The following is a 14537-nucleotide window of genomic DNA, read 5'->3' as shown; positions in this document are numbered from 1 at the left end:
AAATCTCTTCGATATTGACTTGCCCTTTAGAATTGCTTATGAAAGAATCTTAATTCTGGCTAATAACCTTGCATCTCTTTGAAAATTATCAATTGTTTTCTCCATTTCCCTTTTCCACCCTTAGCATTTTGCATTTCAATACATCCTTACAGGATTTTTCATGTTAGCAAGTTTTTTGTTTGTTTGTTTATTAGATTACAAATCTGTCTGACTCCAAACACTTTGAGTGGCTTACAATTTCAACCTCAAAGAATGCATTTAAAAATTGAACACTCATAGTCTCTTAACAAGCCGAAAACAAATTGTCAGGCAATCCACAAGCAATTCCACCTAATCCCAGACTTGAGAACAGACTTACCATGTGAAGGGCAGGCTTTCTCCTCTCTTGGGGGCTGTTGTTCCAGAGGGCGGGTTCATGGCTCTCAGAGGATTTTCATGATCTGAAAAAATATGACTCTGTTAAGACAGGCTCAGATAAATTGATGCATTTTTGTAGCCCTATCACACTGTGGATTCATGTTCACTTCGTGGTCAACAATTTATGACTGGATTGATATGACCAGTAAAATAATTTAGTAGCTAACCATGTTGTCCTTTGAAGTCTTGGGATTCTCCCTGTAATCTTGGCCCAGAAAGAAGAATATCTTTATGAATGTCTGATCAGGGGTGGGATCCTACCGGTTTAACAACTGGTTGAATGATCGCTCGCTGTGCTCGCGCACATGTCTGATACGCGCTGCATGCGCAGTTTTGAGAAAGTGTATCTTCCGCATTACAGCTGGGGAGGAAAACAGCTGAGGTGGGGTAATAGCCGAGGTGGCGCAGTGGTTAGGGTGCAGTACTGCAGGCTACTTCAGCTGACTGTTATCTGCAGGTCAGCGGTTCAAATCTCACCGGCTCAGGGTTGACTCAGTCTTCCATCCTTCCGAGGTGGGTGAAATGAGGACCCAGACTGTGGGGGCAAATATGCTGACTCTGTAAACCGCTTAGAGAGAGCTGAAAGCCCTATGAAGCGGTATATAAGTCTAACTGCTATTGTTATTGCTATAATCCGCTATCCTGCGCAACTCAAGATAATGACAAGATAAAGTGCAGGGGTGGGCAGGTGAGCCCACTTGATTGTTGGAGCAAACCGGTTCACTCCCAGCTGATCGTCGGAGCTACCAGTTCATCCGAACCGGTCCGAACCGGTACAGTCCCCCCACCCTGTGTCTGACCTAAGGTTACCTTTGAAGAAGGTTGACTCAGCCTTCCATCCTTCCAAGGTGGGTGAAATGAGGACCCAGACTTTGGGGGCGATATGCTGACTCTGTAAACTGCTTAGAGAGGGCTGAAAGCCCTATGAAGCGGTATATAAGTCTAACTCCTATTGCTATTGCTAAGAAGTCTTCCATTGACCAGCCAATAATCTAAACTTTTGGTTTCATACAGAGAGATCTTTACCTTATTGTCTGTTTTCAGGGTCGTGGTGAAGTAATGACAGAGCAATTGCTTTGAAGTCCATGCAGAATGCCATTTAAATTCTGTCAATTATTTTCCCCTTTATATAGAAATAGAGAAAGGTAGCTGTGGTGACCCTGGAGTTCCATCATATGGGAAGAGGACTGGAAGTAGTTTCCTTCATGGAGATTCTCTAACTTTTGAATGTCAGGCAGCATTTGAACTTATGGGAGAGAGAATGATCACATGTCAGCAGAACAATCAGTGGTCTGGGAATAAACCCAGCTGTGTTTGTAAGTTCTCATCTATTTTCTTATCACTGTATCGATTTCCCTCTGTAAGTTGCAGTCATTTGCAGCAAAGCTTGGAATATCCCCTTCCCTTGGAATGCCGGCTGATGGGATATACTCATTTATTCTACTGTTTTATTATTCATGTTCTATTCTCCTTTTACAAATAGAGTTTGCTTTAATTAAAATATCTTCTTAAATAAAATATGTGAGAATAAACTTGCCCTATAAGTAGGAGAGCAGGAAAAAATAATAATTTGGTTTGCATTGTAATTAAAGCTTGCCCACATTGTGTTGTATTTCAAGCCACAATCCAATTATGTAGAGATATTTGAATGTATTTCAGTTGTGTCATATTGCTTTACATTGGGGAAAAAAACAAACCTCCACATGTTAAACTTAATACACAGATGATCATCCTTACCTATAAGACATACATCAAAAAGTTTACTGAGAGAGGATTATATTCCACAATGGCTTTATTTTAAATTTAATGAAGTTGCATATATTATTGATTGAGAAATCACATCACATAATACAGACCGTAAGGTGAAAATTGGGTTGACTGCAATGCATTTTTGATGATCAATTTTTGTTATTTACATTAAACTTTGGGTGTCATTAGATGGTAACTTGTGCTTTCTCATAGAGAACTGAGTTATCAATCTTTATTGTTCTTGATTACCATGTTCAATAATAATTATAGCAGCATTTCTAAGAAAACATGGAAAGACAGTTTTCACTCACCTGCCTATATTTTAAATTTTTTTGAGTGTCCCTGATTGTTAGTAATTTTTCTTATGCCGTTTGAGATATAGTTCCTCACCTGCCCTCTGATCCTATGAACAATGTAGCTGTTTGACACAAGAAAAATGACATTAGCTGCTTCTTTTGGCCAGGATATAAACACTACTTGTACAAACAAAACTTTAATATATACAAGTAGTCCTTGACTTATGACCTCAACTAAGCCCAAAATTTCCATTGCTAAGAAATGTCCATTTGCCCCATTTTATGACTTTTCCTGCCACAGTTACTCACTGAATCACGGTTCCACCACAAAACCGCGCTCAACTAAACCGCGTCCGACTAAACCACGTAGTTGACGTCATCAACAGGGTGACAACAGCGCGGAGACAGAAGCACGCTGTAAACCCTAAACCTAAAATTAACCCCTAAACCTAAACCTAACCCCCCTAAACCTAATCCTAACCCTAAACCTAACCCTTACCTTAAGTTGAATCGGCTTGCTTTCAAAGCGCTATTTAAAGCGCCCTTCTTTCTCCGCGCTGGCTGTTGTCGCCCTGTTGATGATGTCAGCGACGCGGTTTAATCGGGCGCGGCTTAGTCGAGCGTGGTTTTGACGGGTCACGCTGAATCACTGCATTTGTTAAGTTAGTAGCAGGGTTGGGAAGTGAATCTGACTTGCCCACTGATTTTGCTTGTCAGAAGGTCGCAAAAGGTGATCATATGACACACACACCCCCGGGGCACTGCCACCTTCATAACGCCAGGCCAGTTGCCATGGGTAAGTGTGTGAAAAATGGTCACTAAATGGATGGTTGTAAGTTGAGAACTACCTGTATTCATAAGGTCATATCCAATGGCAATGGTGTCCCTGGAGAAAGCAGAGGAAGATGTAAAAAAAAAAAAAAAAAGCCACGATATCAGTAGCAGTGGTTAAGCCCCAAGCCTTCTCTCTATAGGTGTGTATTTGCTGTGAACTCCTGAGCTGCTTAAGAAAGTCTTCCCGAAGTCGATAACGAAGTAAGCCAACATGATGACTTTAGGGAAGACTCCAATATCAAATCTCTTATCAGTTCAGTGAGAGATTCTAGGAAGTACCTGGATAGGTAATAGACTAATATATCCATACTGTTTAGAAATCTGAGAAATAGAAGGCTTGAGATTGGCCAGCCAGCAGTCAGTGTATTCTTGATCTCAGTCCTTGGTAAGACTGAAGCTGTTTTTATGCATCAGAGCCACCTAACCTTCTTACCTTCTCTAGTCATAGAAAGTGTGTATAACAGGCCCCCACAAGGTAAGAAGGATTGTGTTCCTCACCCACAATCCAATGTTTAATACTTTGCTTTATTTTAAGTCAAATTCTTATATAGGCCCTAGACCAACTCACCGACCTTCCTTCCTTCCTTCCTTCCTTCCTTCCTTCCTTCCTTCCTTCCTTCCTTCCTTCCTTCCTTCCTTCTTTCTTTCCTTCTTTCTTTCTTTCTTTCTTTCTTTCTTTCTTTCTTTCTTTCTTTCTTTTGACCTGAAACCACATTACAAAGCCGGAGAATAGTTCTTCAGTATCTAGGTTCCCTTCCCCTTTATTTATTTATTTATTAAATTCATATGCCACACATCTCCTCAATAGGGCAAGAGAGTTTACTGCTGGCTAGCTAATACCAACTCTTCTATTCTTAGACTTCTAAACAGTATGGATATATCTTGAGACTCATTTGCGTAATGATAAGTTGGGCTCTAAACAGCTTTGCCTTTTCATCGTATGGATTGATGATATTTGTTTTTTTTTCCCCCCTTTGGCAGTCTCATGTTTCTTCAACTTCACAACACCTTCAGGAATTATTCTTTCACCAAACTACCCTGAAGAGTATGGAAACAACATGAATTGTGTATGGCTGATTATTTCTGAACCAGGGAGCAGGATACATCTTATTTTTAATGACTTTGATGTAGAGCCTCAGTTTGATTATTTGACAGTGAAAGATGATGGGTTTTCTGACCTACCAGCTCTTGGTACTTTTTCGGGCAATGATGTCCCTTCTCAAATTGCTAGCAATGGACACATAGTACGTCTTGAATTTCAATCAGATCATTCAACTACTGGAAGGGGATTCAATATAACGTATACTAGTAAGTACTCATTTTATTTTCAAACAAAATAAGCTAGGCTTCATAGAACCAAAGTAAGTACTTCTAAGACTTAATTTTGGAGACCTAATATAAATGCTTCACAGAGTATTAAGTCAGTAGGAATTGATATTCCTTGAGGCTGGCTGAATGATGCAAGTCATTTGAATTCATATTGCTGATCATGCCTACATTTAGTAATGTATTTCCGTTTAGATGATTTAAGTACTTTCCCCCTTATATTTTTGTTGTTAATGAATAAATCTACAGAATTAGCAGGACAATAATCTTCAGAAATATAATTGTGCATTCATTGAATTTTTTTCTAGTAAACATATATAATTGTGTACAATTTATGCAGTGGAGATGGCTGGAATATTCATTAATTTATCCATTCCCATTGTCAGAACAATTAATACTTTTTTTTTAACTTCTCCAAATTTTAGTACTGTCAATTTCCTCTCAGTGCAACTAGCAGCTTCAATCTGGTTCAGATTTATCATATGTTATCATTGGCAGTATTAAGTGTCTCAGAATTGTCATTATAGTTGACCAAAATAGTTAAATCATATCAAACATGGAAAAACCAATGATAAATCGGTGACAGAATGAGCTTGTATGAATATAATATATTGTAATAGTAATCCATCTATTAATTTGAATTGCCCATGTCTTTTCTTGTAAAATTTAGCATTTGGTCAAAATGAGTGCCATGATCCAGGAATCCCCATCAATGGAAGACGCTTTGGAGACAGATTCCTTCTTGGAAGTTCAGTTTCTTTTCACTGCGATGATGGCTTTGTGAAAACTCAGGGCTCAGAGACTATAACTTGTGTGCTGCAAGATGGAAATGTTGTATGGAGTTCAACTGTCCCACGTTGTGAAGGTAAGGCTTTAATAGGTCTTGAATTATAAATCTGAAAATGTTGTTTGCACGGTGTTTACTAGTTTCAATTATCCTAGAACTGGAAATTTTCCATTTGGTACCCTTATGCTTGACATTTGAGGCTATTCTTGAAAGTTTGGGAGGATACTAACTGTAACTGTGTATTATCAGTATTATGTCGGTATTTCATAATGTATAATATACAACAGTGGTCTAATTGTTTCTATGTCTAGTTCAAAGTGGTTCTATCAATAAAATTAATGTTTTGTAGTAAAGGTATTGGAAGGTGGTAGGCCTTTTCCACTTGTTGCTACCTGAATTGTTAGTACATCATAGGATCTTTTCCAAGTGCCCCCATAATCTAAGATTTGATGGATCACTACTCAGAGGGTGGATTTTTAGTAGTTGTCCCCAGCTCTAGCTATGAAATACATTTTAAGGAAGAAATATTTATATATTTCTTATTAATATTTTCTATTTTCTTGATCAATTTTAATTACTTAGTACTTGAGGTTGTTGCAATTCTAAATTTAAACTCTGTTTACAATTTATTTACTATGATAATTATTTTGCTTTTGCTATCTTCCATTGATTTTAATATGTCAATTTAAACTTCTGCTTTTAATTGGTTTAATACAGTAATTTTGTTCCTTTTTTATGGCATATCAATTTGAGAACTGATAACTACAGAGTGATGAGTCAGTCTTAAAATAAATCCATATAAACATTTGCTTCGATTTCTAGATTTGTCTTTTATTGCACTATTTTCATTTGAGCTGCATTTGATGACCTATTTTATAATTCACCTTTATTCCTGATTTTCAAATATGTGCTATTAAATAAATAAACTGAGATTAAAACCAAAGAGGCTGAGTTGGTTTTCAGAGGTAGCTGCGATCATCCACCTTTCTCCACATGCAAAAGTGGATCAGCGAGAAAGGCTTTTTAGATTCCTTTTATTGAAAACCCAGAGAAATTCCTATAAATAGAAATGATTGAACAGGTTTAGGAGAATTGTTTATGGAAATACTTTCAAATCACACAAAATACTCTTTCACATTTAATTCTACCATTTTTTTGTCCCCCCCCCCCCCCACGATTTGATTTCATCGAAGAATAGCTCTTAAATGTAATGGCTTAACTTGGTTGGAAGAACTCTCTTTTTTTCTATGACAGACATTTGTCCCTCTTCTGGCAATTGGAAACTCAATTTCGAAATCCCATTCCGTCTAGATAGCTGGAAGACAATTTAGTATGATTATGCTTGACTGGCTGAAAGAAAGGTGTGAGTGAAACTAGAGCATAGGCATTTCTCCATCTTAGTTCCAGTGAAAGAAAGAAAAAAAATAAGATGGAGGAGGGAGACAATAGAATCTGTAATTCCATTTTTCTCAATTTCCTACCAATGCCCAAAGCTGTATTCTAGGAGTGTTGCAATCCATTTACAGCAATTATTACAACATGGTCAAAAAGTCCCCTACATTTGGCATGTTCTCTTAAATCAATTTTAAAATCAATTTGCCTTTATTTATTTAAATCTCAAAAATGCCGAGGGCTGAATTCAATGTTGTTGGATGAACTGGGATTAGGACCCAAAGCCAAATAATGATAATAATATAATCGGTGCAACCAAATGTATTAGGCCAGAGTAAACTGTATGGCATATGAATTAATATTTTAAAAAGCAAATGAAAGAATAAATATAATTATTTTGCCTCTTGTAACCCTCAGGTGCTTCTAGCTGCAGGTAGTCCTTGATTTACAATTTTTCATTTAGTGACTATTCCAGTGCCACACTTAGGACCACTTTTCACATTTATGACTGCTGCAGGATCCCCGTGGTCATGTGATTAAAATTCGGATGCATGTATTTATGACAGTTGCAGTATCCTGGGGTCATGTGACCATCTTTTGGGACCTTCTGACAAGGTCAGCCAAAGGGAAATCCAGATTCACCTCAGAACTGCATTACTAACTTAACATCTTCAGTGATTCCCTTAAAGACAGTGTTTCTCAACCTTGGCAACTTGAAGATGTCTGGACTTCAACTCCCAGAATTCCCCAGCCAGCATTCGCTGGCTAGGGAATTCTGGGAGTTGAAGTCCAGACATCTTCAAGTTGCCAAGGTTGAGAAACACTGCCTTAAGAACTGTGACGAGAAAGGTTGTAAAATGGGTAAAAGTCACTTAACAACTGTCTCACTTGGCAACATAAATTTTGGGGCTTCATTGTGGTCCTAAGTCAAGGACTAACTGTAATCTAGGGGGGAAAAAAACAACGAAAGTTTTAATAAGAGACAAACATTCAAAGGTATGGATGCTTTTTCTGCCGGTGACATTTTAAATCCTCAAGCTTGAAAGCATGTTACAGAGGCAATTGAAGAAAGCAGAATTTAAAAGATAAATAATTCAATTCCAATATATTTCTGAGAATCAAGTGATTGCTCTTTTTTTCTTTTACACACTCTTTACACACTCTTTCCTAAATGCAAATGTTGTAGAATAATTCAAGGGTTCTTCTTTTCTGGTAGTACCACAATAGAACACAATATTCCCAGTACTGGCTGAACTTACATGGAATCTATATCTATATCTATATCTATATCTATATCTATATCTATATCTATATCCATATCCATATCCATATCCATATCCATATCCATATCCATATCCATATCCATATCCATATCCATATCCATATCCATCTATCTATCTCTATCTATCTATCTATCTATCTATCTATCTATCTATCTATCATCTACATCTATCTATATCTACATCTATCTATATATATCTATATCTATATCTATATCTATATCTATATCTATATCTATATCTATATCTATATCTATATCTATATCTATATCATCTATATCTATCTATCTATCTATATCTATCTATCTATCTATCTATCTATCTATCTATCTATCTATCTATATCTATATCTATATCTATATCTATATCTATATCTATATCTATATCTATCTATCTATCTATCTATCTATCTATCTATCTATCTATCTCTATCTATCTATCTATCTATCTATCTATCTATCTATCTATCTATCTATCTACTACATCTATCTATATCTATATCTATATCTATATCTATATCTATATCTATCTATCTATCTATCTATCTATCTATCTATCTATCTATCTATCTATCATCTATCTATCTATCTATCTTCATACTAGACTAATTGTCAGGCCTGTAGTTATGTTCCTTTTAGGATCTTTGGCCTGCCACATTTTCTATTATTTTCCTATGCTGTTTCATTAGTGTAGTAATTAGGAGGGGGAATAGAAAAGAGTAGAATTGTGGAATGTGTTGTTGTCATTCCTTTCTAGAAGCCCAAGGTCATCTTTTGTCTCCGTAACTCTGCACCTGACTGGAACCAGCTGGGTGGAGATGCCAGTGTGGCCGAAGAAGATTGGACCATGTAATGGATTTATTGGTGTGGGGATAGGATCATGAACTTTCAACTGGGTGGAATCCCAGGAAGTTTTCAGATTTGGGATTCCACAGTTCGTTGCCAACATGTCTGTCTTATTAAATTGGAACTTTAAGGATAGCTCTGCCTTGGACTCTGATTTAATTCTGCATGATATTTGGAATGCTGGCACTAATATAAATTTAAAATCAAAACAAATTGAACATTCTTTGAAATATGTTTATTTATTAGTGCTAATATATGGATGTCCATCGACACATCCTGAACTATGATGTATAAGTGTATGAATTAAGTGTTCAATATACTTAATATCATTATACAAACTAATGATAATATAGAAAGTGGCATGAAATATATTTTGTGTCTGTGTGTATTAAAAAAAATCATAAACTAATGCTATGCATAACAGGATGAAATAAAAATGACAAATAGTGAGGAACTGAATTTAATGGTATCTTGGCTGCATATATAAGTTAGTCACATTTAATATTTGATTATCTTTCACATTTAATATTTGATTTAAAGTGATTGAGGAGAAGAGAACAGGAGGATAGATTGAAAGGCCTGATGTGGTTGACTCAACATCATTCTGTTGTTACCTTGAGCAGGAATTTTGATGTAATAATACCTTTTAACAATTATTTTATTTGTTTTATTTTATTTATCAATTTTTTAAAAAACTGTCCAATGCAGACAAATGTACTGAGATTCAACGTGATTGTGAAGGAGGCTTGATCAGGGCATAGCAAATTCACAGTGGACTATATGGAGTGCCAGTGTTAGATTGAATAAAAGCAGAGAGTAAAATGTATTCAGTTGGTAACAAAGGTTGTTTTTTCAAGTAGGCACCGAATCCTATTCCGAATGTAGTGTTTGTGACAAACTAAGATGATTAGACAAGGCAGAGCCAAAGGATTATTTGTCATCGAAATTGCAGCCAATTTTAAAATTCAGCCATGGAACACCTGAAGTTAATATGAATACATTTTAGTGTAATTGACACCTCAATTTATTGTCGTTATTCTTATTTATTTTTCAGCACCATGTGGTGGCCACCTGACCGCATCTAATGGCATCATTTTGCCACCAGGATGGCCAGGATACTACAAAGATTCATTAAACTGCGAATGGGTCATTGAAGGCAAGAAAGGGCACTCCATTAAGATCACCTTTGATAAGTGAGTAAAAATAAAGTACTAGAAAATGCTTTGTTGTTGATTTTTTTCCCCAGCTTTATAGAGGGTCTACAATGCAGATGATTATATCTAAATAAAAAGTTACTTACAAAAAGACCATAAAAAAAATAGAAATATGGATTGTTCCAACTGATGGTTTCCAAACAATCAATCATAAGAGGGAAAAAATTTTATCAGGACATAAGCACAGAGAATAGTGAAGAGGAAGTTTGCATCTTCTCTCTTCTTTATTCAAGTGATTGGCAGGGTTCATAAATCAGTTAGACAAAGTGATTGTAGCCATGTGTTCCCTTTACAGTTTACCAGACCAAAGCAGGAGAACCATCAGTCACTTAAAACTGGTCAACACATCCAGGAGGTGATAAATGTGAACAATACAAAAGATAGTTTTAAACCGCTTATTGATTATGAATTCTGGGAGTTGAAGTCCCCAGGATGTAAAGGGGCCACAGTTGCTCACCCTTCAAATAGAGGCTGCTTGGAACAGAGTTCAAGAACTAAGTTGTACCTGCAGAATGTGTGGAGTTTTGCTAATGGAAAGTATGCAAAGAGATACATGGTGAATGATAGTTAAATTGAAAGAGATTGTATACTATTTAAAAAGAGGAAAAGGTTGCAAAGGATGTAGTCAAAGAGAATAAAAATAGTTAAAGCTGAAAGAGACAAACAAAATGAATAGACATGTTGATGGAAAAGAATTATTGAGGAGTCTCCAGTAGAGGGAATTGGGAGAAAGAGAGAGAGAGGGAGAGGGAGAGGGAGAGGGAGGGAGGGGTATGTATGTATGTATGTATGTATGTATGTATGTATGTATGTATGTATGTATGCATGCATTTAGTGTCACAACCCCTGGTATGTCCAAATATGGGAGGAAGTCTATTGCTTCCATTCTCTGTCTATTGGCTCGTCACAAGAGTCCATCACAACAGAAACCCAATATTTTTACTGTTGCCTTTGTTATATTTGTGTTTTATTTGTGCTGATAAATAAATAAAGGGAGACTAGTATAGATCTATTTCAAGCTATTTAGCTCTCATCAGCTAGCCATACTTTTAATGGGATTCGGGCTAGCTGATGAGAGCTAAATAGCTTGAAATAGATCTATACTAGTCTCTCTTTATTTATTTATCAGCACTAACACACACACACACACACACACACACACACACACATATATATATATATATATATACATACATACATACATACATACATACATACATACATACATACATATATATATATATATATATATATATATATAATTTCGTTAAACATGAACTCTTTCCTGAATGTTCATCTGTGTAGGTAGTGAGTAACACCCATAAGTGACCAAACTTATCAGACTCCCTGGAAGCTTCTTGCTTGAAATAAGTTGTCTTGTGGAGAATCTATTCCATAGAATATCTTACACCCAAAGGACACACCATTAGGAGAGGTCTTTTAAAGTGTGCAGGGTGGCCCTTGAAGTATTGTCACAATTGAATCCAGAACTTTGGTTGCTAAGCAAGGCAGTTGCTAATTGCCTAATTTTATTATCTTTTTACCATGGCCGTTAAGCAAATCAGTGCAGTTAAGTGAATCATATGGTCGTTAAGTGAATCTGACCTCCCCCATTGACTCTGCTAGTGGCAAGCCAGCTAGGAAGGTCACAAATGATGGTCATGTTACTCCAGGATACTGCAACCATTGTAAATACATGTTGCTTGCCAAATGCCCAAATTTTGATCACATGATTATGGGGATGCTGTGACAGTTGTAAAAATGAGGAATGGTTGTAAGTCACTTTTTTTTAGTGCTGTTGTAACTTCGAACAGTCACTAAATCGAATACGAGCTGCATGTTGTTAATCCGTGAATTTGTAGTTTGACAGAATTTTGATTGGAAATTTGAAGAGGTGGAGATGAATACAGTTTTAGAAATGTGGCTCAGCAAATCATTGAGAAATATTTGAACATGAGAATGTATATTGCACATTTCTGGACTTAGAGAAAACATTATGAAAATGGGGGTGCATCTGAATTATGGAAAATGTTGTGCCAATACAAAAAGGAAGATTGTTTGCTCAGTAGAATAGGTGTAACATGTTATGGAACATTCATGAGTATAAATGGATTGCCTAGCAAATTGTTCAACAGCGAGTAGAGAGTAAACAAGAACATATGCATTTCCCTTGGTTCTTAATGCTGCTATGGGTAAATGCATAAGTAATGCTTGTAATGTTGTTAAAGTTGCGTTGGCTGAGGATGTGAACGGACTTTTGAATGCAGATCATTCAGTTCTCTTAGCTGATAATCCAGATGGATTGCAGCAAAAGTCAGATTGGCTGATGCCATGGAGCAGGATTCCAAGAGTTGATTTATCAAAGACCAAGGTAGTGATGTTTGACAGGGGGAAAAAATGCAAACACTACATAGATGTATCAGTAGATAAATTTGAGATAAATTTGTATATCTTAGTAGATTATTTACTGAAGATGTTAAAAGGAATGAAAAAGAAAAGCTCAAGAAATGCAAAATAGTCCCTTGTGAAGAATGAATGTTTGTCCAAAGAAGTGAAAATGACTATGTGTAACAACATTCTTCTGCCCTCTTTATTACACGGAAGGGAAAGTTCATAAGCCAGGTCAAACAGGAGTACTTTAGGAACACAGGATCTTTTGCCACTATCCTTACCTGAGATCAAACAAATCAATCCCGTGATAGATTTCCTGGATGTGTCGCTCCTTTAACAGTGCAAACCCTTTGAATCCAAAAGGTTAAGAATCTTGCACAGCAAGACTGCGGTGTTTCTGCATGAATGCCTTCAGGGATGCTTTGTAAACAGGAGGGGGAAAGGCTTGAACAGACAAACAGAAGCAAAGGGATTCTTTTGTTCTTTTGGAAAGGCTGTCAGATGATTCTACAATATTTAGACACAATTAGATGGTGTTACATGTAAGTCTATCCTCCGCGAGCTGCACTGGCTCCCTATCAGTCTCTGAACGCGCTTCAAGGTGCTGGTTATCACCTTTAAAGCCCTACATGGCTTAGGACATGGATATCTACAAGACCGTCTCCTGCCACATACAGTGTCTGATAAGATCACACAGGATGGGCCTTCTCCGGGTGCCATCGACTAGACAATGTCATCTGGCGGCTCCTCGAGGGAGGGCCCTCTCTGTAGCTGCCCCGGCCCTATGGAACGATCTACCCCCAGAGATCTGGACCCTCCCCACTCTCTCGGCCTTCCGGAAGTCTACTAAGACCTGGCTATTCCGGCAGACCTGGGGCTGTTGACCTCTTGAATGAGGTCCGGCCCCACTAAAGTTGAGTGCATGTTATGTCCTTTTAACTTACTTTGTCTCTTTATTTTAAATTTCTTAGTATTTTTTAAAACTGTTTTTATGTAAGCCGCCCGGAGTCCTTCGGGATTGGGCGGCATACAAATTCATTAAATCTTGAATCTTGAATCTTAACTTTTAGACCAGCCGCATGATGGAACTGGGTGTATTTGATGCAGAATTTCAGCTTCAACCGCAACAATACAGGAACACACAATAGATACAAACTTAAGGTCCAAACTCAATTGCCGAACATTCAGTAACAGAATGGTCAATGCGTGGAATGCACTACCTGACTCTGTGGTTTCTGTCCCCAACCCCCACAACTTTAACCTTGAGGTCTATAGGGGGGGGGGGTGTTGCATAAGTGCACCATCGTGCCTACTGTACCCACTTATTCATATCCATTTCCTGTATTCATAATCATATTTATACTTATATCTGTTATCTTATACATGCTTGACACAATAAATAAAATTAAAAAATAGACATAATAAAAATAACTTTAAAAAAATGTTCATTCCCAAAGTGTGGAAAACTTGACTGGAATAAAAGAGAATGCTTCTCTTAATATCAAATTTGGCAACTGACGTTTTGTGTAACTCTGGAAAACACAGAGTGCCATTTCACTCATTTTTTTTAATATTTTTACTTATTTAATAAATTTCACCATAAGGTTAATAATTTTCTTTACTTAAGGCCTAACATTGTTGAACAAATACTAAACCTCCACAAAGTGTGTAGATTAAGATTTAAGAGTCCTTTGTATCAAACTCTCAGTTATGTGGAAGTGGCAATATCTTATGTTTTTTTCATACATATGTTTTTTTTAGAAAGCTGTTGTATAATGTTATATATTAACTAGAGTATTGGTTGGTCTAGGCCAGTGTTTCTCAATATTGGCAATGTTATGCAGACCTCAACTCTCAGAATGTAGCTAGGTAATTCTGGGAGTTGAAGACGACATATTTTAAAGTTACTAGGGCTAAGAACAACTAGCCTAGTCCATTGTTAATAACTACTTGTTAGTTGCTCTTTTAAGTCTGTCTTTATAGATGGGATTGTCTATCCAGAAGTG

The 14537-nt window shown here is 36.8% G+C and overlaps 1 protein-coding gene across 1 annotated transcript in view; it reads left to right on the top strand.

The window, feature by feature from the left end:
• Window positions 1–14537, top strand: part of CSMD1 (CUB and Sushi multiple domains 1) — a 982247-nt gene that overhangs the window by 740520 nt on the left and 227190 nt on the right. The window contains exons 13-16 of the mRNA XM_032215147.1: window positions 1551–1733; window positions 4278–4604; window positions 5293–5487; window positions 9981–10119. Coding sequence (XP_032071038.1) covers window positions 1551–1733; window positions 4278–4604; window positions 5293–5487; window positions 9981–10119 — 844 coding nt within the window. The remainder of the gene's footprint in view (window positions 1–1550; window positions 1734–4277; window positions 4605–5292; window positions 5488–9980; window positions 10120–14537) is intronic.

This window comes from Thamnophis elegans, chromosome 4 (assembly GCF_009769535.1).
Source record: "Thamnophis elegans isolate rThaEle1 chromosome 4, rThaEle1.pri, whole genome shotgun sequence".
Classification (NCBI taxonomy): domain Eukaryota; kingdom Metazoa; phylum Chordata; class Lepidosauria; order Squamata; family Colubridae; genus Thamnophis; species Thamnophis elegans.
This window is presented reverse-complemented; position numbering and strand designations above follow the sequence as displayed.